This window comes from Parasteatoda tepidariorum, chromosome 8, assembly GCF_982258835.1.
Source record: "Parasteatoda tepidariorum strain Cologne lab strain chromosome 8, Ptep-v5.0, whole genome shotgun sequence".
Classification (NCBI taxonomy): domain Eukaryota; kingdom Metazoa; phylum Arthropoda; class Arachnida; order Araneae; family Theridiidae; genus Parasteatoda; species Parasteatoda tepidariorum.
Genome location: NC_141762.1, coordinates 70,099,831 through 70,126,195, shown reverse-complemented (window position 1 = coordinate 70,126,195; position 26,365 = coordinate 70,099,831). Strand labels below are relative to the sequence as shown.

Sequence of the window (26,365 nt, the reverse complement as noted above, 5' to 3'; positions counted from 1 at the left end):
TGATTTTCTGAAAAATTCTTAATTAATTTTTTTCTCTAAGTACATATAAAAACAATTGTATTGATATTTTTTATATACTAAGTTATACTGAGATTGAAAAAAAAAAAAATTTAAGATGGTATAAAACATCACAGTATAGAACCAGGAATGAAAGTTGTTTTCTAGCTTTTATATTTCAATGCTAAGTTTTAAATAAAGTTTATGATGTTGAATTTGATTTTGATTGATTTAATTCAATAATTTTTGAGAAGGAAAATTTTTTATCATAAAAGAGAAGGGAATTGCTATACAGATATGAAAACCTATGTGTAATCATATCAATATTATTGCAAGACTTTATTAATTTATTACTCAAATTAGGGACATGTGTCTCTTTGTTTAAACTGAATTATCTTCTGCTATTTTGTAATATAACAGTACCTTGATATAGCCAATATAAATCAGCTAATAAGTTTTTGAAGAAAAGAAATATGTCAATGGAAATGGAATATAATATGAAATTACTGCAAATATGTGTTTCTTAATTTGAATAAAAAACTATAGTAGATATTTTGTTTTATTATTAATTCTATTAATTAATATTTTTAAGTTATAACTGTGCACATCCAATTAAGAATATATTTTATAGGCTATAAATTTTCAACAAAATGCAGTTAGTAGCATTGCATTCGTAGTGTCTTAAATAGTACGGAACTATTTACTTTTTAAATTTTTTATTTATTTATTTTCTGTTGTCTATGATGCTAAAAAGGGCCTCTAAAATCACATAAAAACTAATATTCTGACTATGGAACAGAAAACTGTGTGTAAGTTACAAAAGATTCAAGATTAATATTTTTATATCTTTGCATTTTTGAAACTAAAAGCTACTTATAGCAACTCAAAAATATAATATTATTATTCACTTTCTGTAATTTTATTCCAGCGTTGATTATATTAGTTGGAAAGACGCTTTTTTCAGGATCTATCCTGAAATACTTATCATTGCACAAATTTTTAAGCTTATAAAATCTTACTCTAAATGTACTGATAACTGTTGATATTGTTTCAATTTTTCATGAGTTCTTTTCTTTTAGATATCATCTTGCAATTGTCATGAGGGAGTAAGGATTATTTATCGCACCCTCAATTCTAACAGTGAAGATTCTGAGGCGCTGACTGAAAGTTTGATAAATTTGTTCCTTGTTCGTGATCTTCTTTTCCAATCAAATTATTGCTGCACTAGTGTGAGTTCTTTTTCAATACCTCCGTTTTTTTAATCAAAAATGAATACATTTTATTTGTTATTAATTTTTTTTCCTTAAGTCTTTTTTTTTCTTTTCTGTATAACATACCAAGATTTAGATTCATATGAAGTCATTGATTACAAGGTGCGGCAAAAAAAATTCGAATAAGGTTATTACATCATAGAATAGAAGTTAACTAATTTCTTTTGTGTGTTCATTCTTTTTTGTCTACTACTTTAATTATAAAATATTAATCTCTTAGTCTACATATGGTTTTTGTTTTTTACCGAGTCAAGCAAAAAAATATGCTATTTTAATGTTGTTTAAGCCAGGAAAACAATGGTGTCAAATTGTTCATTTCCTCTGTACACATTTATTGTACAGTGCGCCGAAAAAGGTCCACTCTGAATAACTTTTGATCTAATGATCGAATCTTCATGTTCTAGGATTCAATCTTAATGGTTTGAGGAGGTGACCTCAAATATGCTAAAAATTACGTACAGGCGACATTCTAAGTTAAAAAATCAGACTCAAAAGCGTACTTTCTCTGATTAAACATGCCATTTTTTCGACGGATTCAGATTTCTGACCCCAAAAATATACAGGTTAGCAACAATCTGCGAAATATGGTTCCTAGAGTTTGATCTGGGGGGGGGGGCGATTCAAAGTTGGAACCCCTTAATGTTAATTTCATTTCGCCATATCTTTGCATATTTTGCCATATTTCGAGATTTTTTTAAAGTGAATCGATAAAATTTTTTATAAAATTTGAAGTACTATTATAAAAAAATTTTATATGAACATAATTCCATGCAAAAAGTAAATTTTAGTAAGTATTTATTAATTTTTAAATATTTTATTTAATAACAGGCAAAAACTTTTTGAATTGTAAGGTATTAAATTTTTTATGTCATTTTAAAATATGTAGTTTTACATGGCAAATTATAAAATTTGTGCGAAATTGTACAAATAGTTCCTGAGAAATTTAATTTTAAATATTTGAATTCTTTCAAATTCGATTTCTCAATAATTATTCAACTGATATTGCTAAAATTCTGTAATTCTGTATATTCTGCCATGCAAAATTATATGCTTTAGAAGTATGTAAAAATTTGTATACCCTATAATTCAAAATTTTTTGACTAATATTAATTAAAATAATAAATATTTACTGAAATTTATTTTTTGCATGGAGTTATCTTTGGATAAATGAATTTTATAATTGTGTGCAAAAATGTTTCAATTCGCTTAAAAAGCTCTCGATATATGGGGGACACATAAAGTTAAATTAACAAAACATTAAGGGGTCCAAACTTCAGATCGCTCTCCTAACCAAACTATTGAGACCATTTTTCCCAGATTTGGGTTCTCCCCTATAATTTGAAAGTCAAAAATCCGAATCCGCTAAAAAAGAGGTATACAGAGAAAGTAAGTTTTTGTGTCTGATTTCATAACTTAAAATATCGTCTGCACTAGTTAATTAGCATATTTGAGGTCACCCCCTCGAACCACTGAGATTGAGTCCCAGAACATGAAGATCTGATTATTAGATCAAAAGTAGTTCCAGGTGGCTCTTTTTTGGTGCACTGTACACTCAAATTTGAACTCTCTAAAACAATCACTTTGGCAAGATTGAGAAAGATTAAAAGTGTAAAACTTTCAGCCTATTGCTGAAAATTTGAAATCACGTTTGTGCATCTGCATTTCTGCGAAATACTGCCACTTCGAGTATTATTTATTAGTAAAAATCTACTCTTGATATTATATTTTTTTAATTTATTTATTTTTAATAAAGTTGTATTAAAAATTGCGGAAAAATTTAATAAAGTTGTATTAAAAATCCACTGAGATTGAGTCCTAGAACATGAAGATCTGATTATTAGATCAAAAGTTGTTCCAGGTGGCTCTTTTTTGGTGCACTGTACACTCAAATTTGAACTCTCTAAAACAATCACTTTGGCAAGATTGAGAAAGATTAAAAGTGTAAAACTTTTAAATTGCTGAAAATTTGAAATCACGTTTGTGCATCTGCATTTCTGCGAAATACTGCCACTTCGAGTATTATTTATTAGTAAAAATCTACTCTTGATATTATATTTTTTTAATTTATTTATTTTTAATAAAGTTGTATTAAAAATTGCGGGTATGATTTTTTGCTGCACTCTACTCTACATTTGTTTAAAGCATCTTTGTTTTAAATAAATTATTTTTAAATTAACAATTATCTATTTTAACTAAATGAAATTTAAGACATTTTCAATACCACTTTTTTTTAATCTAATAAAATCAGCAAATTTGCTTTTTTTATGCATTTTTTTCCTTTAAAATTATTTTTCACTTAGGTTAAAATACATGGATATCATGAATTCCTACTAATGATTAATTACTTAAAAAATATTTGTTTCAAATAACTTTCTTTTAAATTAACAATTATCTGTCAAATCCTTTTAGAGCTAATCAAAAAATCTTTGCCACTTATTTTCAATATTTAAAGAGAGAAAAAAATTAGGCACATTTGATTTATTAATCCCATTTTTTCTTTTAAAATTATTTTTCCCTTTTGTATAAAATAGTAATATTTAGGTTCTTATAAATTCAATGATTATTTACTTAAATCTTTGTTTTAAATAAACAATTATCTTTTTTAACTTAATTAAATAATTTCATAGGTCTTGTGGGTCAGACATGTTTTATGCGTTATTGTAATAAATAAATAAAATTTAACAAAAGATCCAACTTCTTTCAGAATTAGTGTTTCAAAAAAGTAGGAAAGCAAAGTTCAAATTCACAAAACAAATTTTGCTCTGACAAAGCACAAAATTAGTATTTTAATATAATTAGATGAACAATTATTGTCGATAAATTGCTTTAATACAGTGAAACCCCGATTTTACATTTTCTGTCGGACTAGCGATAAAAAACGCTCAAAGCGGAATAATGTTAAATCGGGGTTAAGAAAAATTTATGCCTATTTTTAAAAATTGACACCTACCAGTTAAATTAATGGAAAAAATGAGTAATCTTTACTTGATTTTCATCTCTAACTATAATTTCGTATACAGCTAGTTCAATATTAACAATTTTTTGCAAATTTGCTTCTTGATTTACATTTGCAAGTAAAATTTGATTTAGAGTTTTTATGCTATGTATCGCTTGATCAGCTAGCTGTTGGCACGTCTTCTGCTATTTCATAGTCATCAGCACTATCGTCGGAATCAGCCATTAAATCACTTATGAAAGAGATTTCTGCCTGACTGTGACACAGATATCATTACTCCAAAGTGAAGATATCTGTGTCACAGTCGATGTGTGCATCATCGACTTCCGGAAGGTCCTCAACTTCAGACACACTACTTTCTTCTTCCAATACAACAGCGCTCTCCTCCTCCGATATTAAAAATCCTGCTTTATTGAATCCAGTGATAATGCACTTTCGGTCGACACTGTCCCAAGCTGAAGATATCAAATTAAGAGCCTCAAGAACATTAATTTTTGCCTTAGAAGCATCCTGAAAGTCACCAGAATCAAGAAACATTGGAGATTTTCTAACCAGTTGCTTCCGGCAACTCTTTTTAAATGATCGTATAATTCCTAAATCCAGTGGTTGAAGTTTGCTCGTACAGTTAGCTGGAAAAAACTCTATGCGCACGTTTTTCAATTTAAGGTTTAAATGAGCAGTGCATTGGTCTGGGAATAAAATTATGTTGCGCTTTTGAAAATTCATTTTCTTATCCAGTTTTCGAAGGAAATTTTTAAATAATGCTTGCGTCATCCATGCTTTTTTGTTTGAAGTGTAATCGGTGGGAAAACGTTTGATATTTTTCAAACACCGTGGTTTCTCTGCTCTACCGATCAAAAGAGGCGTTAACTTTTGGCTTCCATCAACATTTGCACAGAGCAAAACAGTAAAGCGCATTTTTGAAAGCTTTCCTCCTTGGCAATTTTCACCTTTAATTGTCAATGTCTTGTTTGGCAATAGTTTGAAAATCAATCCCGTTTCGTCCGCATTAAATATATCTCTTGGATTATAGCCCTTTAATAAATTTGGCAGAGTTTCTTCTTTCCACTGTTACACAATTGTCATATACACACTATCGGATTCACAACAGATAGATTTGAAGCATAAATTGTTCCTTTTTTTTTAATCGATCGTTCCAGCCATTTGATGCACTGAAGCCTTGGAGTTTAAGCCTTTCAGCAATTTCAAGCGCCTTTTCTCTCAGGATGGATCCATTTATAGGAATCTTTGCTGCTCTGGCTTCCTCGAACCAGTTCATTAAAATGTTTTCTAACTCATCATACGGAGATGTTTTAAGGGTTTTTCTCTTCTTGGCATATTTTCTGAGTTTTTCAGAGTTTAGTTTTACTGAAGCTTCTGCTTTAAAATCATTTGCAAAGTTGAATAAGCAATACCCAAAGATTTAGCAAGATCAACTTTAGTGCCATGAAATTCTTTAGCTTTTTCGATGATTTCAGCCTTTTCGGCCAGAGAAAAGCATTCTCGTTTCGACATCTTTTTTCGAGAAAAGAACATGATGACTGAGGTTTCGAAAATGCGAAAAAATGCTATAGCTTTCAAACTCAAACAAAACCGACTGAAAATCTCATTTGGTATGCTAGCACGAAAAAATGAGTAAAACCATTTCGAATAGAATTAAAAAAAAAAAAATTTGATCTGTTTGTAGAAAAACGCATCAAGGGGGATTTTTATAAAAAGGGTAATGCAAAATCCGGGATTTTTTTAACATTATCGGTATAGGCTATTATCACGGATCAGCAGAAAATGACGTAAGAAGCGGGATAACGTACGAAACGGACAACATAAAATCGGGGTTCCACTGTATTACTCAGAGCCTCATTTTACTGAAAATGCTAATCCATACTCCAAAAGAATTATTTGGAATTCAGGGTTCCCTTTCCTATTTGTTGACTGTATTAATTATTGATCTTAAAATGTGTATCAAATTACATTATTGCTTTTCCTTGATGCAGATCTGTCTTAAATTAAAAGCCATCTTGTTCAAATATGTTTGTTGAAAATTCTTTGTTTTGTTTTGTTTATCAATCGATAGAATAATTATGCATATTAATGGATGGAAAAAGAAGTTGGAAAATTCATTTTTTAAATAGGGCCCCACTTTTAGTTAAAAAAGACCCGGAAATGTGGAAGTTCTGGGTCCTAAGTTAATTGTCAATGTCAGTTCCTACAGCAAAAAGTGTTCAATAATGTGACATACTTCACAGAACAATTTACATTCACTTCCCTGCAGAACAATTCATGTCCAAGTAGCTGTAAAAATTTTATATATGATTGATTGTTTTTGTTTCATTATGTAGCATTTTTATAAAAATGATTTACTTAACTAATAATGATTCCTTTTTTAAAAAAAAAATTTTTCTCCATAAAACAAAATTATTTATCTTTTTTTTTTAACTGTTGAGAATTGTTTAGTTTTGACCATGCCTACTAAACATTTGTAATTATCCAAAGCCATGTTGCAGAACATAAATAAAATTCTGCTCCTATGTTGTCTGCTAATTCTATTTTGATTATATATTTGCTTATTTAAATAATTTATAACTAGCATGTCGTAAATAAAGTACCTAATTACCAACTGGTTAATAATTTTATTGCTTTTTTGCAGGAATTGATGAATTTGTGGTGTGAGTTACAAGCTAAGAAACAAAAGCCTTTGTTAGAAATTCAAGAAGCTGCACGCAAGCTTTTGGTTGGTCATGCATCATCTAGTGCACAGTTTTACCTATTTGTCGACATTCTGTGGTCAAAGGTATTATTTATGTGTATATTTGGCAGCTAAACCGATATTTATTTTGTTTTAAATGATTCACAAGCAAAATCTATAAACAGCAACTGAAAAAAAAAATTAAGCCTACTGTAAATGACTTTATATCTCCTGAAGTCTATATCTTTAGCAATGCACAATGCAAAGGTATTTATAAAGCTTTCAAACACTATATGAAAACTGTGTAATGTTTTTAATTTTTATTTTCTCATTGTAGTGGAAAATGTTGTTTTAATTAAAATAAATTCAACTTACTAAATAGTCCTTAATGTTGATCATAACTATCAAATCAAAATTTATACTATCATCTTTCTTAGAAATATGTTTCTTTACTTTGAAAGACAGTTTATTTTCCAATCAAGCAAACTTTGATCACTGACATTTTTTATTTTAATGAAATTTTTGATATGCCGATCTTATTGCTTTAAACATTTTATCATATCAGTGTTATTAATTTAGTGACATTTCTTTTATGTTAGCTTGTTTGTTTTAATTAGTTTAATCTCTTTTTTTTTGTCTGATTTATTGCTTATTGCTCAACAAACCCTAACTTAAACAATCAATTTATGACTTGTACAAAACTTGTTTTTACTTTTATATTAGTACCTTTTAAAAAGTTGTTCAAAATTTTTAGAAAATTAGATACCATAAAATACTAAATATCGCCCCCTGAAATTTTGACAAAAAACATGCATTTTTGTGAGCAAGTGGGTTAAATGGTACCGATTGTAAAGTACAGACTCTACTCTGTAAAATGTATGTATGATATGATGTATGTCAAAAATATTAGGAAACTTAATAATACAAAGTGTAAACAATGTATAAAACAAAATAATTAAATATCTATAAATGTAACTACAACAATTGTTTTCTAAAATACATTTTACTTCTACTTTTAATAACCACATTTTTTATCTATTTGTTTCCTGAAAAATGCCGGCATGATCGTAACTTGTACAATCTATGAGTAATAATAAATTAAAATAGACGAAAATTTAGTATCAAACACCCCAAATTGATTACAAATTCACTACAAAATGTATTTGGATAAATTGGAATGAATTTAAAAAATAATGTCTTAAACACTGATTAACAAGATCGTCGGTTTTCTGGTTTGTGCCATTTTTGTCACAAGCCGGGAGTTTAAGAAGTTATCTTCACTTTCCTTAAAACGGAAGTAAAACTATGAAACTTTACGATAAACCAGTTTTTTCTCATCTCCTTGAATAATTCTGGAAAAGCAAACAAGTCCTTTCTACTGTTTCTTCGCCTATCCTTTTATTTCCTGTCCATGTCTCTTGTGTAATTAACCTGGAATAAAAGTCATCTTTGTTTTTTTTTTTAAAAAGTACACACCTTCTTGTTAAACTAGTTTTTCCTCATCCCCTTAAATAATTCTTCGAAAGCAAAGCTCTTACTCTACTTTCTACTATTTATTCACCCAAAATCTTTTACCTTCCCTATTTCACCCTTTCTGTTTAGATGTTATTATCTTGTGAGGCAATTTTTCAATTTCATCTTAACAGAGTTGTGATAAAAATAAAGAAATTCTGGTCGCAAAAATGAGGAGTGGAGATGACGTATATTTTTTATTGGACACTTGCCTAAGTGTGTAAAAAAATGCGTGGGCCACTTGCTCATTATAATTAGGTAATCAAGTTTAGTTTTTTGCGTGTTGAAAATTAAAATTTGATCTTTTCCCAAATCAAATGATTTCACAATTATAGCTTTCAATATACGGTGAAACCCCGAATTTGCATTTTCCGTCAGACTAGTGTTGAATAACGCACAAAGCGGGATGATGTTGAAATAAATGTGTGAATATGCATGCATGCATATATATATATTTGAAAAATTCACCCTCACGAAATTTACATTCATTCTGACAAGATGGATCCGGGAGAATTTAACATTATCGATATAAGCGATTTTCACAGGCCAGCAGAAAATGATGTAGGAAGCGGAATAACATACGAAATGGACTACTCAAAACCGAGATTCCACTGTATTAAATTGAAGTTCAAAACTCGACATTGTCACCGTACAAAATTAAATAATTAAATCACCCTTTTGTTTCAACAGTACGGTCGATATATTGGTTGCTCATATTAAGTTCTGTTTATCCAGAATTTTTATTCGTATGGTTTTTATTATTATTTTTAGGAAATAAACTATTAAATTCAAAGATTTTGACAGAGAATACTTAAAGAAATGTGACTCTTTTAAAAAGCTAATAATTCATTTTTAGAAATAAAGCAAAATGTTTGTTTTGAAACATTTCTTATTTTTTATTCTTAAATCTTACTTATTTTTTCCCTACATGTTTCATTGTTTATAAGTATTATCATTTCTTACAGTTTGGAATATCTCTACTACCATTATATCTTGAGCTGTACGTGAGAGGTTTGACATCAGATTTGAATTTTCTGGAAGCAGCTCGGCAGACTGATAAAAAGGAATATGTGATGGATCTTGAGAAACACATGGCAACTGTGTATTTTAAACTATCCTCCCTATTCAATTCCATCAACAAGGAGGTGTCACTTGAATGTCTTCTTAGTTCTTTTTCTCTTAATCCAAGTCCTGAGGTTTTAAATTGCATTAAGAAAACTACCTTACAAGTTACCAAAGAAAGAGCTATAAGAAGTTCCAGGAATCCAGCTGACATCAAACATACCCATAGTCGAAATTGTGCATTTCCTACTCCCACAAAACGAAAGGCTGTAGAGACGTGTGATCAAGCTATACAAGTTGGAGATGATTTTTTTGTGGAATGTGATAATGCTCTAAAAGTAGCGAATAATCCAACCCAGAATGATCCTATTGTTCTTGAAAACATTAGGCACGAAAGAAAAAAGTTAGCCACTGAAATCACAGTTTTAAGTCCTAGTATAAAGAACAAAAATTCAGAAGAGGTACTGGCAAGCCAGTCACAGTTACCAAATAATAGTACAGAGCCTAACTCAGCACTAGAAAATTCCTCAGCTGTGACCAAAGAAAAAACACCAATAAAAATTTTTGAAAACAAAAAACAGACCCTTAAATCTTCTAGAAAGTCCAAAATTTGTAATATCCAGAATGAAGTAACTAGTAAAGAAAATTCTAATAAAGATGGGACTACATTAAATAAAGAGGTGTTGCCAAATTCTAATGAAAATATCTCAGGTAGTGCAAATGCTCCTACAAACTGTAATGAAATGACTTCTGAAACCACTGCGAAGTGTGAGATCGAAAGTGATTGTCGCAAAGTGGCTGAAAATCAAGATGTAATCTCCTCTGTCCAACCTCTCTCATTGGTTAATCATTCAACAAATGAACATCTCACTAATGGCTTGAGTAACGAAAGTGATGTAATAAATTGCAAAGAAGAGGTTGAATGCTCTTCTCCGGATAAAGAAAAAATTAAAAATAGTTCACCGAAGGACATTGTGGTTGTGGAAAATAAAGTGCAGCTAAAAACAAATATTAATATTCAACAGGAAAATGAAAAACCTAATTCTCACCAGGAAAAAATTTCTAATGATACGCATTGTATAAATGGTTTTAATGAGGCTGAAACTCCTTCCATAAACAATGATGCAAAAATAACTAATTGTAAAGAATTAAATTTAATCAATGATACAGTAAATCAAGAACCAGATCAAAATTTAATTCCTAATAAATCAGACTGTGCTGATGGGTTAAATACTCCTTATAATTCTCAAATAGCAGTTATTAATAATTTAGTTCAGAAAACTGCCAATAATTGTATTAATGAAAACAGAGTAACTAGAAGGTCAGAATTATTAAAAAGTCAAAGTTCTGTTCGTTCTTTCTCTCATGTAATACTAGATTGTGATGTGCCCGGCTTATCCTCTGATCTGTTATCAGATTTTGTTACTGTCCTTGAAAGTTTGAGAAATAAGCAGTTGAAGAGTTCCAGCAAATGGAGTCAAATTAAGCATTTATGTGAAGATTACATGGAAACTGTTAATGAGCAGAGGTGTATGATGTTTAATTTTCACGCCAATGGCAGTGTTGATAGTGAAGCGGATTCTACCTCAGAATTAACGGCAAATGGTTTTGATTTCGAACATTATCAAAGCAGCGACAGTGTCAAAGAAGATCGTGTTGTAGATAAAAGTCATGTTTTCAGACGTTTCTTCAACTCTGACAAAATGGCGGAAATGGCAACATACGTAACTTTATCTGACATACATTTTCCTCAAATACCTCTTGAAAAACTTTTTTACACTGAATATTCTTCATCTCATGTAGGACATAAAAAAAGACACAAGAAACATCGGAACCATGACAAAAATCCCAAAAAGCAAGTTCTCCACAAACTTCGACATGGAAGCAGAACTGAACATGATCTTGTAAAGCGAAAGAAAAGAAAGAAACGTAAAGCAAAGAGAGGTAAGGGACATGTGAAAAAGCATCATTCTACCCACGGAAAGGTTAACAAAATACATTCTAAGAATAAGAGGAAGAAGCATAAGCTGAAGAAAAAGAAAGAAGGTAATTCTGGTTTCATATCTGGGGATTACTGTAGTGACTTTAGCTCTGAAGAACTTATGAGAATAGTTAAAGAACATTCCAACAGTTATTCAAAAATTCCAGCATCTACCTCAAAACATCCTCATATAGTTGAAACTGCTAGTTCCTCAGAGTCGGAGCCTGTTAGGAAGAAACGAAAAGTTAGCTTTGATAAAAAGAGGGGTAAGGTTGAGAAGTATAGAGAAAAACATAAACATGAAAAATCCAACAAACATAAAAAGAAAATAACTCTGGAAAGTTGCAAAACTAGTGTGACAAATGTCATCCATGATAATCCAATACCGAACAATATGGAGGGTGTAAAAGAATATCCTCATTTCGTTCAAATTTCTAGAGTAAAGAAAATGGAGTCTGTACAAATTCAGCAGAGATCTGTGTCAGTAGTTGATGATTCTACTAACGACACTTCTCCAATAACCACATGTGATACAAATCCTCGTATTAAACAGTATGTTCAACAAAAATTCGAAAACTGTTCTCCAGAAGAATTAATGAAAATGCAAATACTAATGGCAAGGCAACAGGCAGAAGTTACTGCTGGCAACAGTACTATGTCAACCAATCAGGCATTACGGAAATATGTATGTTCTAAAATGACTTCTCAGCTTCTTTCTGTTTCTCAGTCATCAAAATGTATTGTAGGTTCAGATTCCGATACCAGCAAATCTCCAACACCTCACTTTGTTGACAACAATTCTAAAGCAGGACCTTCTCAATCTCGAGACCATCCGCAAAAAATATCTGCTAACATTAAGCATTTTGTGATTGAAACAAATAAAACACCATACAAGTTTCCAAATTCTAATGTTTCAACAACAGTCAGTAGTAGTATTATACCTATAAATATTTCAGGAAATTCTTATTCTGATGCTCAAAATTTAATTGGATCCATGCTTAATTCTAATATCAGATGTCCAACCTCGCAAATATCCCCACAAGTAACAGCTCTCAGTATTCCAGTTTCTCATAATCATCCTTCTGGCAGTAAACTAGTTACTAGTAAAATCATAATACCTCTACCCTCTAGTGGTCAGTTGCATAGTGGAACTGTCTCATCTAATCTGAGTGTTATTCAACCTGACACTTCATTTGCCACAACATCAGGAACATCATCACATTCTAGTTTTATAGTTATTAAAAATGGTAACCAAACACAAATCATTCCAAATCCTCAAAATCAATATAACATTATTCCTCATATTGCAAAAGCTAATGCATCATTGACTACTACAACTAAAATCAGCCCAACTGTATGCCAAACAAATCTAAAAATGATTAAACCAGCAGTACCAAAAAAATCATTTCAATCGGTAGCTAAAAGACAACTTATCAAAAATCCTGCACCAATAAAACCACTCACTGCACCCAAAGTTTCAAGTGTAGCTAAACCCATCCCTAAAGTAATTGCTTTGACCGCTCCTTCCTCCCCAGTTCTTACAACAAAGGTATCTGATGCTGTTATTAGTTCTGTTTCTTTACCTGAGGCTGAAATGCAAAATTCTCTAAAAGTGCCCTTACCTTTACCCTTGCCGACACTTTCTACAAAAGCAATTGAAGAAAAGCCTGAAATGGAAATACCTCCACACTCAGAAAATAATAAAACAGACTGTGGAATCTTAAAACTTGACATTCATGTTCCAGCATCCTCTGATGCAGCCAGTTCAAGCAAACCAAATGAAGTTGCATTGATTGCCGAAACTAACAACTCAATTGTGTCTGAACCAGTTGAGAAAACTAAACAAATAATTTCTGAAGAGAAGCAAATGACTGAAAATAATACTGGTTTAGATTTGCTCTCAGTTGCAGAGGAACCTTCCATTACAAATAGTTTTCCACCTGATGTTCAAAAACTAAGTTCAATTGAAGACGCTGAAAAAGATTCAGTGCCTCCTCAAGTAAAATCTGTAACTGATAAGTCGGATGAAGCATTAAAAGAAGAAAGATTTATTGATAAAGACGTAAAGATTTCATCAAAAGCAGATACTAAAACTGAAGAACTTTCCGTAAAATCTGATGATATTGATGTTTCCAAGTCTATACCGTTACATGCAGAAGCTGCCACAGTTGCTGTAGATAATAATGCAGAAATTAAACCATCTGATTCTACTGCTGAATGTTCTCTTGTAAGAGACTTTAAATCTAGCGAGAACAAATCAACTCCAGTTGCTGAGCCAATAAGTCCCAAACCTTCTCCAATCACAGTAGATCAAGAAGCATTGGTAGAACATTCTCCTGACTCTAAAGAAAGTAACTCTTCTTCAAAATCTGTCCTAAATCAAAACAACCAACAAAAACAGCTGCAGCCTATCAATTCTGTTAGCATCATGGCTAGCATGAAGACACCTGGAAAAGCTCATTCCCAGTGCAAAGCTGAGGGTATGGTTGTCTCAGAAGTGCAAACAAGATCTTTTACATCAATCAGTGATGCTGTGCGATTCAGTTTAATGGATATGGACGATGCAACAGATTCAGTTGAAAACCAGGTACTGTATTGATTTTATATTCTTTCAGTAAAACTTCACTCTTTTTATATCTAGTCATGTGTATTTTCTAATTACAATCAGAATCAAAACTGAAAAAGAAACTCTATGATTTTGATATTTAACCACATAAAGTAAAATAAAAATGTTTAAATAATAATTAAAGCTTTAAAATAGTTATATGCTGCTCTGTTAATGGTACATATCTTAGAATTACCAATTCTGACGAATTTATTTAAATTGGTACTCAAATTTATAATAGTACACATTTTGCAATATATAATCAATATGAATTTTTAAATTTTGCTGTAACAAACAACTCTAAAAAAACTTTTTAAGTGTAATTGAAAGAAATAGGTACGAAGAATATTAGTTAACATGCTAAACCTTTGTCACAGAATTTTTATTAAACATATTTTTCATGCATTTTTCACTATTTTGTATTAATTTAGGACAAAATAAAGGGGAAATATATTTAGCATTCTAATAGTTTATGGTTATGAATTAGAGCATGAGTGAGACCACTGGTGCCTTTTTCTGCATAAAAGTTTAAATCTTCCAAACACGGCTCACTTCCTAACAATAATTTTTCTAATTTGCAGTTATTTATATCTAAGAAAAACTGTTACTCATCATTGAAATTTCTTTGCTTTACAAAATCAATAATTATATTAATTGATCTTATTGATGTATAATATAATTGATTGATTATATTAATTATATTAATCTATTGATAAATTTTTGATTATGAATGATGAAAAAAAAATTTCCAAACTAGGTACTTTTTTATATTTATATATACAGTCAAACCCCGCTATAGTGAACACGGTTTATAGTGAACGAAATTTTCGGTCCCGTGCCTTGCTATACACGTACAATGTTATTTTTTGTGGATATAGTGAACCAAAAAAGTGAGGAAGTTGGATATAATGAACATTTTTATGTTTTCGACTGATTTTTTTTCTTCATTTTTTTGTAATAATTTTCAAATTTCTACTTCAAAATAAATACATATACCAATTTTTAAAACCATCTATAGAGGGGAATTGAGCGATAAGCATTTTTTCTTGTTTGCTTCTTTTATCTCACTCACCTATCCCTAAACAAACCTAGCAGATGTTTCCAACCCAGGCAAATGATGCACCTGTAAGGTGTCAGTGGGATTAATATGCATTTTTTGTCAGAGGGAATGAGTAATTATTCATTATTGGTCAAAGGGTTGGACACTAATATGTGTTGTTAAGGCCCTCATTTCAACTCCTTTTTGCTTTCAGTTCAGACAAAAAATCTCCTGCAAACAAGTGTCTCAAATTTAACTATGGCTAGCAGTAAACGTAAAACGTTCTCGATTGATGATAAAATGGGCAGAATCAGAAAAAATGAATGCAATCAAGCTGATATTTGCAGGGAATATAAACTATACAAATCTGCAGTTTGTAACATGTGGAAAAATAGGCTATTAATAATTTCTGCTCATGAAAAAATTTAGATGGCAGAAAAAAAGTTCAGAAAAGCAGATCACAAGAATGTTGAAGAAACATTACTGAAGTGGTTCACCATTCGAAGAAGCAGCAACCTTCCAATATCTGGACAAATGCCGATGAATTTGCTAAGCGATTTTATGAGAATACTTTTATGTTCTCGAATAGCAGGTTAGGCAGGTTTAAAAAGCGGAATAACAGAAATTCAGGAAAAATTATTTGAGAATCGGGAAGTGTTCACAAGACGAAGAGTAATGAAAAATAAATGTTTTGCTACTACATAATATTTTTCAGTAATTTATTTGAATAGTGTATAATAAAAGGAGGAGATTGGGAACCATTAGTTAAATTGCCTGCGTAACGGATATAGTAAACTCCCAGTTATAGTGAACCAAAATTTCGGTCCCTTGAAGGTTCACTATAGCGGGGTTTGTCTGTATATATTTTAGTACAAATATAATTCCAATAATCTAACAGATTTTTTTAGTAACTATTAGATTCTTTTTATTATTAAAAAAAGCAAAATATATTATTACTTGTAATTAGAGCGCCAGAAAAATTTATAAAAGAGACAGAGAAGTCCAATCTGCATCAAAGTGTTAAAATTGATATAGGTAATTTATGTCTTAACAAAACTTTTGGTAGATTTTAAGATTATGGTATGTTCCTTACTGGAGAAAAAGGTTAGTCATATTTTAAAATTATTATTATGATTTTAGTGCAAATTATTAATTTTATTCTTACTAAAATTTGTATTGTAATTTCATTTTGTCTTTCGGCAGTTTTCTGTGTTTGTATTCTCTAACTAATATTATTTTACAGAATAAAATATTGTTTTACTTTTTAACACCTTTTCTTCTTCTGTCTTCCGAAAACTAACTATTAATGAGTCAAATATGATATAGGTTACTGTCAAATTTGCATGCATTCAGATGAATTTTAATATATTTTCCCATGGTTCAAGCATCATAAATGCAATTTCACAGTTGTGAAAAATTCAAATCTCTTAGTCTCTTCATTCTTTTGATTTATTGATAATATTGGCAGCATGGGTCATGTTTCACAATATCTTAGTTTCTCAATTTCAACATTTCTGTCATTTTAAGATTCAACTCCTTTTCTATGAAGGGTTTATCTCCAATTCAAGTATATCTTTGTTCATCCTGCATTGTTCTTTCTTCTGAAATAAGAAGCAAAATTTATTTGAAAAAAATAATTTTCTTAATAAAGATATTTCCAGCCACACTTGTTATTTTTATAAGTAATGAGCTTTTTGCTTTCCTTTTGGATAGCAATTCATAACTTATAGTTGAATAATAGTTTAATTTTTATTTTATAAATTTTTAATTTAGACTAATGCAAAAAGAGGAAAGAAAAAAGCAACTTATGCAGTTACAAGACGCCGCTTTTCCCAATTGTAAGTTAAGATTTAATTTTTGGAGTTAAGAATTATTACCTGATAACCTGTCAAGATTCTCAAATCAAGCTTTCTTCTCACTACTTCTCACCACCTATAACTATTCTGTGAAAAGGTAGAGCAGTTTCAAATTCTTCTTTCAAGCTACTGGTGCTGTCATGTGATTATAACCATGACTTACATATCTCAATGGACAGCTAGTCAAATTTTCATTTTGTAACCTAGTTAAGTATTAACTGAGCTTAAACCAAAGCATAAATATTTTCCTCATAACGATCTTATCTTTTGCTCTATATACAAAAACTGGTTTTGAAGTGTTCAGAGATGCTTTCCCTTCATACACAAAGTAGAACTTGTTACGTATTCCGGTTGAATATCTTTACTGCTTCGGAAATCATCTTACTTATGAGTCAAACATTAAAATTCGAACGGTTAAGAGGCTCCACCCCATTCTCGTTGTGTATTAAAAATAAGCTATTTTATTTAAAAATAATCATTGAAAAATATGTGATAATTTAATAATTGGGGTTAATAAATTTTTCACTAATGAAAGATTCTCAAAACGGCCTCTTTTTTTCACAACATGTCATCTTTAACTATTTTATGAAAAGATAGAACAGTTTTCAAGTTCTTTCATGAAGCTGTATGAGTCTCTCCTGTAAATATAATTACAGTAATGTTTTGCGTCATTAATTAGAAATTTTGTTTGAAAATAATTTTAAAAAATTATTATTTAATTTTGAAATTAACAAATTTTCTGCAAATAATCTGTTAAGATTCTCAAATATAGCTTTCTTATCACTACATCTAAACTTCTTTAACTTATTCCATGAAAAGATAAAATAGTTTCAAATTCTTTCTTCAAATCACAAAAACTGCCTTATGGCTATAGCCATGACTGTATATAAATTTTTTACTTTGTCAATTAAACATTTTGTTTAAAATGCACCCTTTCAAAAATGCTTTATAAATGAAATTTTCTATTGTAAAAAAATTCAGCCATTCAATTTAACATACTTATAAATAATAATATTCTTGTACTTGTTTTAATAACTGGAAACAATCACAGCTATTCCTTTTAGGAATAATCTTATGTTTTCCATAGACCTTAAAATTTTTTTTGTTTTAAAACATATCTATTTTATTTGCTTTTGTGTATATCAATGTTCTTCCCTGTGTTAGAATTTTTCAGGCTTTCTGCATCAAAACTCTCTCTGCAAAATGACTTTTAATAATAACAAATATACGAGGCCTGTCTAAAAAGTATCCGACCTTAATTTTTTCCCTCACAAAGTTGTGATTCTAAGGCGACGTAACAGTGCACGGTGGACGGAGGAACCTTAATGCACGTGTTTGAAATTTTTTCACCGCGTTCACTTGTGCAAGTCGCTGGCTGGTGGACGCCAAGTAAGGTGCTGTTCGTAGTGTTCGTCGGATTTAGTTTTCTCGCAAGATGACTGAACGAATTGAGCAAAGATACTGCATCAAATTCTGTCAAAAGCTTGGTGATTCTCAAAGCCAAACAATTCGTAAGATTCAGCAGGTATTTGGAGAAGAAGCGGTGGGTGTAACACAAATTAAGGAGTGGTTCCACCGATGAACAACTGGCGAACTGGACGGCGAACAACTGGCACTTGCATCACGACAACGCCCCTGAACATTCACCCCAATTGATCCACACTTTCTTAGCCAAACATGGAATTACAACCGTTCACCAACCCCCCATACTTCCCGGACCTGGCTCCTTGCTATTCCTGGTTGTTTCCAAAATTGAAGACGCCACTGAAAGGATCCCGTTTTGAAAGTAGAGAAGAGATAAGGCGGAACGCGACGACGGAGCTGAACACCATTCCAAAAGAAGACTTCCAGAGGTGTTTCCAGTAGTGGAAAGATCGGTTGGTTAAGTGTGTGCAAGCACAAGGGGCCTACTTTGAAGGAGATTAGGGTCCCAACTCCGTTAGGTATTCGAAATATTTTTTCTGGCGAAAGGTCGGATACTTTTTAGACAGGCCTCGTATATGTAATGAATTTTAAAGTAACAAAAGTGCTATGCTTACAAAAAGAAAAAAAAACTATATATTTTTTATATATACAGTTTTTATTAAATTATATTTATAAATAGTACTATAAGAAACTTTTATTTTATATATAGTTAGTAATATATTAAACTATATATATTGTAATATTATGGGCGACATTCTCGCATTTTGATGGGGGGAGAAAGCACACTAATTATTTATTTTTTCGTATTTTGTAAATCATCGTTACTTTAAGAAAAATAATTGAAAATCCTAAAATTCTTAGCAGTAACTACCAAAAAGAGATGGAGGACTAAATCTCGCTAAACACAATTAAATTGTTTAAAATATCTCATATTTGTCTATGAAGCAAACTTTTAAATATTACCTCCTTCAGCTCTGTTTATTTATAATTAGTGAAAAAATTATGAGCATGTACAAAAAAAAAAGTATAGTGGGTGTTGGGCATTGTAATTAACAATTTGATAAAATTAATATCTGTTAATTTTCTGTTGCAAAAAAGAAATTATGCTTTTATGTTTAATTTTTCTTTCATTGATACTGTTAACTTGTTGATTACTGTAACTTTAAATTACCAAGTTTTTTAATGTATGGTGTCACTTTTTACTTTACACTGCATTTAACAATTTGGTTTCCAAAACCAGAAATGAAATATCTATTCATCTGTAAAAATCTAGAAGTTGAAAGATTTTTCAGAATATTAAACAAATCTATTTGTATTTTTCTGATCTAACATACATTTCTTAAAACTCTATTTTAAACAATTTTCATCCTATCTTTATTTTGCAACCTCTTTCATTATGATTATATTATTTGTTACCTATGAATCTAATGCAACAATCTGTATGTCAAATCAGAATACACATTAGTAAAAAAAAATATTAATAGTTTGTTTTTTTTTAATTTATCAATTAACCCTACCCAATCCCAGGGGCTGAGATTGGGAGGTCGAGTTTACCATTGAGTGCATCTTTTTTAAATATTTTAAGCACGTTTTTAGATTTTTTATCTCATCTGTACTTCTCAAGATTTTTGACACATTAACCATTTTGGATGCCTAGTATGTTTCTATTAGTCATCCATGAATGTCTCAACCCTCTAAAAGTTAATAGATTTTCTTTTTGAAAATTTTGTTCAGTAGTAATAATAGGAATCTATAAATGGGAAACTAGCTTTAAATGTCTCCAATAATGGCCATAGAAATTTACATTGCACTAGAAAAGATTATTTCTAGTTTAGTTAGTAACTTTAAACTATGAAAATTGTTTCTAGAATTTTCTTTTTTACTTTTAGGTCCTTCAGGCCTTCCAAGTAACTCATGAGACATCACAAAGTTCCCCTCCTAGATATGAAAATAGTTCTACTAATGATGGCAATGAACAACCATCTTCACCTTCTGCTGTAATTTTGACTACCCCTCAATCATCTACTACAACTGACTTAAATGTAAGCCAAGTATCACAGAGATTTGAAGCTTCTGTACATAGCTCACAGACAGAAAAGTTTGTAGATTGTCAGAGTGCAGTATCTCGAACCACATCTTGGATTCTTGAGGACTCGGCTATTAATGATACTTCACAAAATATTAATCTTCAGAAATCACCTGATATTGATTCATCCTGTGAAGGTAAGGAGGAAGAAAAACCTAAAAAGAAGAAGAAAAGGAAAGACAGGTGTGATCCTGAAGCTGCTCATAAGTTTTGGTGTGAAATATGTCATAAGGGCTTCTTTTCTGCTTATAACTTGAGGCGCCATTGTAGAAATGTTCATAAAATGGCTTTACCTAAAGGTACCTCTGATCTTCCATTTGGTCCAAATTCACATGCTCATCAGCATATGCAGCAAGGAGAAAGCTCATCTTCTGAGATTGCTTCTCCACCAAGGCTGCCATATGGATCATCTCAGTCCTCTTGTGTTAGTCCAAAAGGTCCAGATTATATGTTACAGTCGCCTACTCGTGATACCAAGACTCATGAATTTGCAGCTAAAGTAGTAGCAACTAGTCAACATTCATCTCCCATGCAGACTGATTTTCAACTACAAACTGCTGCTCGTATTACAGGGCAGTCTACTTCATCTCATATTTCTCCAACAGCAGCAGCAAAATCAGTTCAATCTGATTTTCAGCTCCCAACACCTACAACAGTATCTAGTTCTCATATTACTTCAAATAAGATGCCAAGTGCAACCAAGACTGCTGGTGCACCAAAATTTCAACGATTGCCGACTTCGTGTTCAACTGCTGCTGTTTCTCAGATATCTGTCTGTGGACAACAATCAACATTACAGCAACAAAGACAGCTTAGTCAAATCCAGTCATCTGGATTAATTCAGCCTGTGCCAAGTGTTGCTTGTCAAGCACAGCAGTTACAAGCAGCACAATGCCCTCATTTTCAGCCAAAGCAAATTGCTCAGCAAAGAATTGGGCAACTTCAGTTAATGCATCATGCAACTCAAATTCCAGCATTACAGCACACTGCACATGGAATTCAGAAACAAACACAGGTTCAACAATATAAAAAGTGTGGAGCCTCTCTTCAGTCATCTAAATTGACAGAGACTGAACAAATTCAACAAAATGCTCAGCTTGCACAAACTCAACAAATTCTTGCTAATCAACAAATGCAAAAGATAATGCAAATTAGACAAAATGCGATTGCTGCAAGTGGTGTGGCAACTCAATTATCTCTTGGAACTGGTGTTCCCGGTGCTCAGCCTTCTAATGTGAAAGCAGCTGCTGCTGCTCAATGTTTTCAATCTCAATTAGCTGTAGCTCGTCAAGCCGCTGCTGTTGCGCAACTTTCAGTTACTCAACGTGGCCAGGCAGCAAGTTTTGCATTAGCTTCACATGATTCTACAGGTCATCAGTTTTTTACTCCTTCAATACAACCTTCCCCTGAACAAAGTAGCTGCACTCATGCCTCTTTTACTGCCCAAAATCTTGTAGAATATAGTGCTAATGCTCCATCATATCCTACAATTCGCTTATCATCTGAGGCTAATGATGGCTTAGAAGATCTGGAGCAATTTTTAATGGAAAATATGCCTTGGAGTAGTGATCAGTCAGCTTCCCATGGCATGTCTCAACAATCTGGAAATCGTCCATCTAGTGCTGATTCTCTTACCTTATCAATACCCACTCCTGTCAGTTCTCAGGGGAAAAGTAAGACACCAATATCTAGACCTAAACCTCGTAAACCTGTTGTTGCTTCATGTTCAAAAAACTTGTTAGGAAATCTAAGCCGTGGTGTTAAGAAAAAATCCACTCCTAAAAAGGCTCAGAAACATGTTGAAATCAACTGTCCTACTTCAAAGGCAGCAATTTTTACTCAAAATTGTGTTAAAAACCAACAATCCCATGGCTTAGATTTAATTCAAATGCACTGTGATAAGGGAACTTCTAGTGATGTAAAGCAGGTATGTAAAACTACCAATATAAATGAAACTGATAGTTCTGATAGTGTTCAGTGTATAAATGTGGGTCATCATGCTCCTTCAAAAAATGTGTCAGTAGGTATTAACTTCAATACTTTTGTTCCAACATCATCTGGCATTATTACTGATAAAAGTATTACTCCTTCATATAGTGTTGATCTAGCTAATTCAAGATTATTTGGTGTACAGAGTAAGACTCCTTTTTTAGAGCATGGCAATTTAGTGAATAAAAACTCTCCAAACTTATGTCAAAATAAAAGTGTAATTAACCCTTGTGAAATAAATCCTTCTAATTCAGGATATTCCCATGTTGAAAAAGGTTCATCTTTTAATCCTGCTGCAAATTTTTGTCCCAGTGTATGTACATCTATAGTTACCAAACGAGCTGAAACTGGTCAAGATATTTTTTTAGGACAGCGAAATAGTGAAATAGGAGAATCGTCAAGTTGTGCAGAAAAACAAAACTCTGTTTCTAGTGAAATAAATGTTATTAATCCTCATTGCTTTGAGAAAACTGAAAATAATTTAGTGAAAGACCAAAATCATTCAACTGTTGTCCAAGCTGATCCTTTTTTAGGTGGACGAACTGGTGACACAAAACATTCAGTTAACAAAAATGATGATAATGCTGATTGTGTCACTACTTTTAAACAAACTTCAACAGATGATGTTACTGATTTTGCCAGTAATTTCAAACAAAATTCAGATAATTTAAAAGACAAAGCAGAAAAAAATGATAATACTGAAGTAATTTCTGAAATAAAAGATAATGTATCTCAAATTCCTGATAACAATTTAGATCCTTATGAAAATGCAGAAGATAAAAGTCAGGAAAACTTCAGCATAACTCATGAAAACAGGAATATAGACACTGGTAAAGAAAATAAATCTAAACTATTATCATATGAAAATTTAATTACTACAACACCTGAAACATCTATCATAAATTCGACAATAAATACAGAGCAAATGCAAGAATTGGGTTTAAAAGAAGCCATTGGTCTAAACAATAAACCCATATTAAAAGAAAAAATTTACCCTTTGGAATGTGGGGAATTTAATGTGTCAAAAAATTTAAATTCTGCTAAACAAAGTTTTAATGGCTTTAGTGTTAGCAGAATTTTAGACAATGAGTCTAGTCCAGATCTGGTAAGTAATGTTTGTGCAAAAAAAATTGATAACAAAGAAAATTTGTCTTTGTCCTTACCTACAGCTGCCTTAGATCACACTAAGGCTGTTTATAAAAATTGTGATAAAAGTATCTTGCTGCCAAAGTTTGAAGATAGTGAAAAGGACTCTAGTCAAGAAAAAATTTCTGTTAAAGGTGAAAAGTTCCCATCTGAAATACATAATGTAAATGTTGAAAGTATTGACAAATCTGCTAAACAAAATGGAAAAACAAACAGCAAATTACAAGATAGTATAGATTCTGAAGAAAGTGAATCTACTAAACAAAATAAAGCAGAAAATGTAATTATCAAAAGCAAAAAAACTAAAGATTTGTTGAAGAAAAATATTCCAGATGAAAATTTAACTATCTCTGTAGATGAAGATGACCAAAATGAGAATTGTGATCTTAAACTAGATATTAATTCTAATATAGAAAAGGTACTTATTAAAGATAAAAATTTAAATGGGACAATTTGCACAGCTGGTGATTTTTATCAAAAAGAAGATAAAATTATTCAAAAGGATACTCAAAATGAAGACTCCAACTCTAGTGATACAAAACATGATGATGCTACAATTTCATCCAGTAGATTACGGCTTCGTGATACACCCAAAACTTCGGTTAAACGAGTTTGCCCTTGCTGTGTGGACTCGCGGGTACCTAAAAAGTGTCGTGTGCCTAAAGTGCATATTAATACCATTAAAAATAAAAGCAGCTTGAAAACAAGAAACTCCTCCAGCATCCAAAACTCAAAAGTGAATACTCGGTCTTCACAACGTCTCAGGTCACGACATAACGCCGTCAGTTAGCCCTATAATTTTTTAAAACAAATTTTATTTTACTCCACTTTAAGATTGAAACTAGTCTGAACTGTGTAGAATAAAATAAAAGAAACTCCTGTAAATATATAATGTATATTTAATATTAATGAAAAAATGGATCTTTTTATAATCATGTACAGATTTTTATCCCAAATGTAAAGAAATGAGGAAAACAAAAAGTGTCAACTGATAAGATGTATTTCAATTTTGAATTTGGAAAATTCTATCAAATATTTAAAAGCTTCTTTTATTTGAATGTATTATATTTTTATGTTAAATCAAGACAGGTTTGCAGCTGCTCTTGAATTGTAGTTTTACCATTCTTTCTTGAAGTGAGAAAAATAAATATTTACTTACTTTAATGTTGCATTTACTTAACGAAACAAAAAAAAATTGAGGACCCATTTAACATTGTACTATTTTTTGTATTGTGGATTAGTGATGAGATTGGTTCACTTTCTGATGGAAGTTTTCAGACTCTTAGTAAATATTTCATATACTTTTTTTACTAACTTCAAACTAATTAAATACTTTAAAATGTTATTTTAACACCCATTCATTGAAAAAAAAATACAAAGCTAGCAGCCATTATTGGTGGATATCTATAAAAATATCTGGCATTAAATGCTTAAATTTATTAATTATTGCTCAGTACAAAAGGTGCTTGTTTTAAGGTATTTTACCTTTAAAAATAAAATTCTATTTATTAGATTTCCATTTGTAGAAAGTTAATTTAACAGAACAGTTACACAGTGTAATTCTATAGTTTAAAACCAAAGTACGATGGTTTAAAGATTATTTTTTGGGAAGAAAATTAACAAGTGGCACACTCCTAAAAATAATAAATCCTAATCTAATTGGTACACTTACCAAAAAGTATTTGCCATCTCTGCTCAATGTAAAGAAATATTTTTTTTAAAAAATCCATTAACATGCAGTTGAAGTGTGCCTAGAAATAAATTAAGTGGATGAAGGTTCTGAACAACATAGAGTTCTCACTCTGAGTGTTTTAAGTCATGGATTTCGGTATTGAATAAAATTTGTCATGATTTTAACTATTTTTTTAAAAAAAATCATGAAAAGTCATGGATTTAGGTTGCCGAAAAATCTAATTTTTAAAATGGAATTTATCCCCTCCCTCCTATTTCATGATGTTCCAAATATCTGAATTTGTAACAAAATCCCCACTCACAGTCATATTTGATTAAAATATAAAATGTTTTTATCATGTTCTTTAAAAATTATGGTGTTCTTTCAAAAAATGAAAGAAAAAACAATTTCTAGAGCAAATTACCTTTTAAACTTCTGTGATTTCTGTATTGTTTTTTTTATTATTATTATCAATTTAAAATTCTAGCTGAAGCAAGCCAGTCATTGGCAAATTTTTTTATTCTGAAACGAGAACAGACAAATATGGAGTATTTCTTTATTTCCTGATGAACAAGAAAAGTATCTTCAGAATGTAATTCTGCAGAAAAAATATTTGCTTTTGTATTTTTTTCAGCTATTTTATTGCTTAACTCTTCCTTGCTCTGTTTACATTTAAAAATCTATAATTATGAAGATGCAGAGTATAACAGTTATGGTTATACCTATCATTTCAACTAGTAAATGTTATTCTGTTTCTTTAAATTTATTGTTGTGTTTTTATCTGAGAAAATAGTAACTTCGTTAAGTCATGAATTCGAAAATCTAAATTGTAGCAGATACCTTGCAAATAACTTCTAGCACTCCAAAACTGTCAATTACCTTCATTAACTGAGATCTTCGAAATATAGTGACTTGGCTAAATAAATCACTGGCATATTTAATTACGACAAATAGTTAACATCTTTTGCCACAAATTTTTTTTACCTTCAAAAATATTATTTTGAATTGACTTTCACTAAGCTCTCAGATGATTTTTAGCAACTGTATGCATTTATGAACAATAGGAATTATAAGAATATGAA

General features: G+C 30.9%; 1 protein-coding gene across 1 annotated transcript in view; it reads left to right on the top strand.

Moving 5' to 3' along the window:
• LOC147806278 (uncharacterized) overlaps positions 1-24,775 on the top strand; it is a 60,859-nt gene extending 36,084 nt beyond the window's left edge. The window contains exons 5-8 of the mRNA XM_087169093.1: positions 1,077-1,226; positions 6,872-7,015; positions 9,388-14,052; positions 20,280-24,775. Of these exons, the coding sequence (XP_087025219.1) occupies positions 1,077-1,226; positions 6,872-7,015; positions 9,388-14,052; positions 20,280-24,401 (9,081 nt within the window). The 3' untranslated portion in view covers positions 24,402-24,775. The remainder of the gene's footprint in view (positions 1-1,076; positions 1,227-6,871; positions 7,016-9,387; positions 14,053-20,279) is intronic.
• The last annotated feature ends 1,590 nt before the right edge of the window (positions 24,776-26,365 follow it).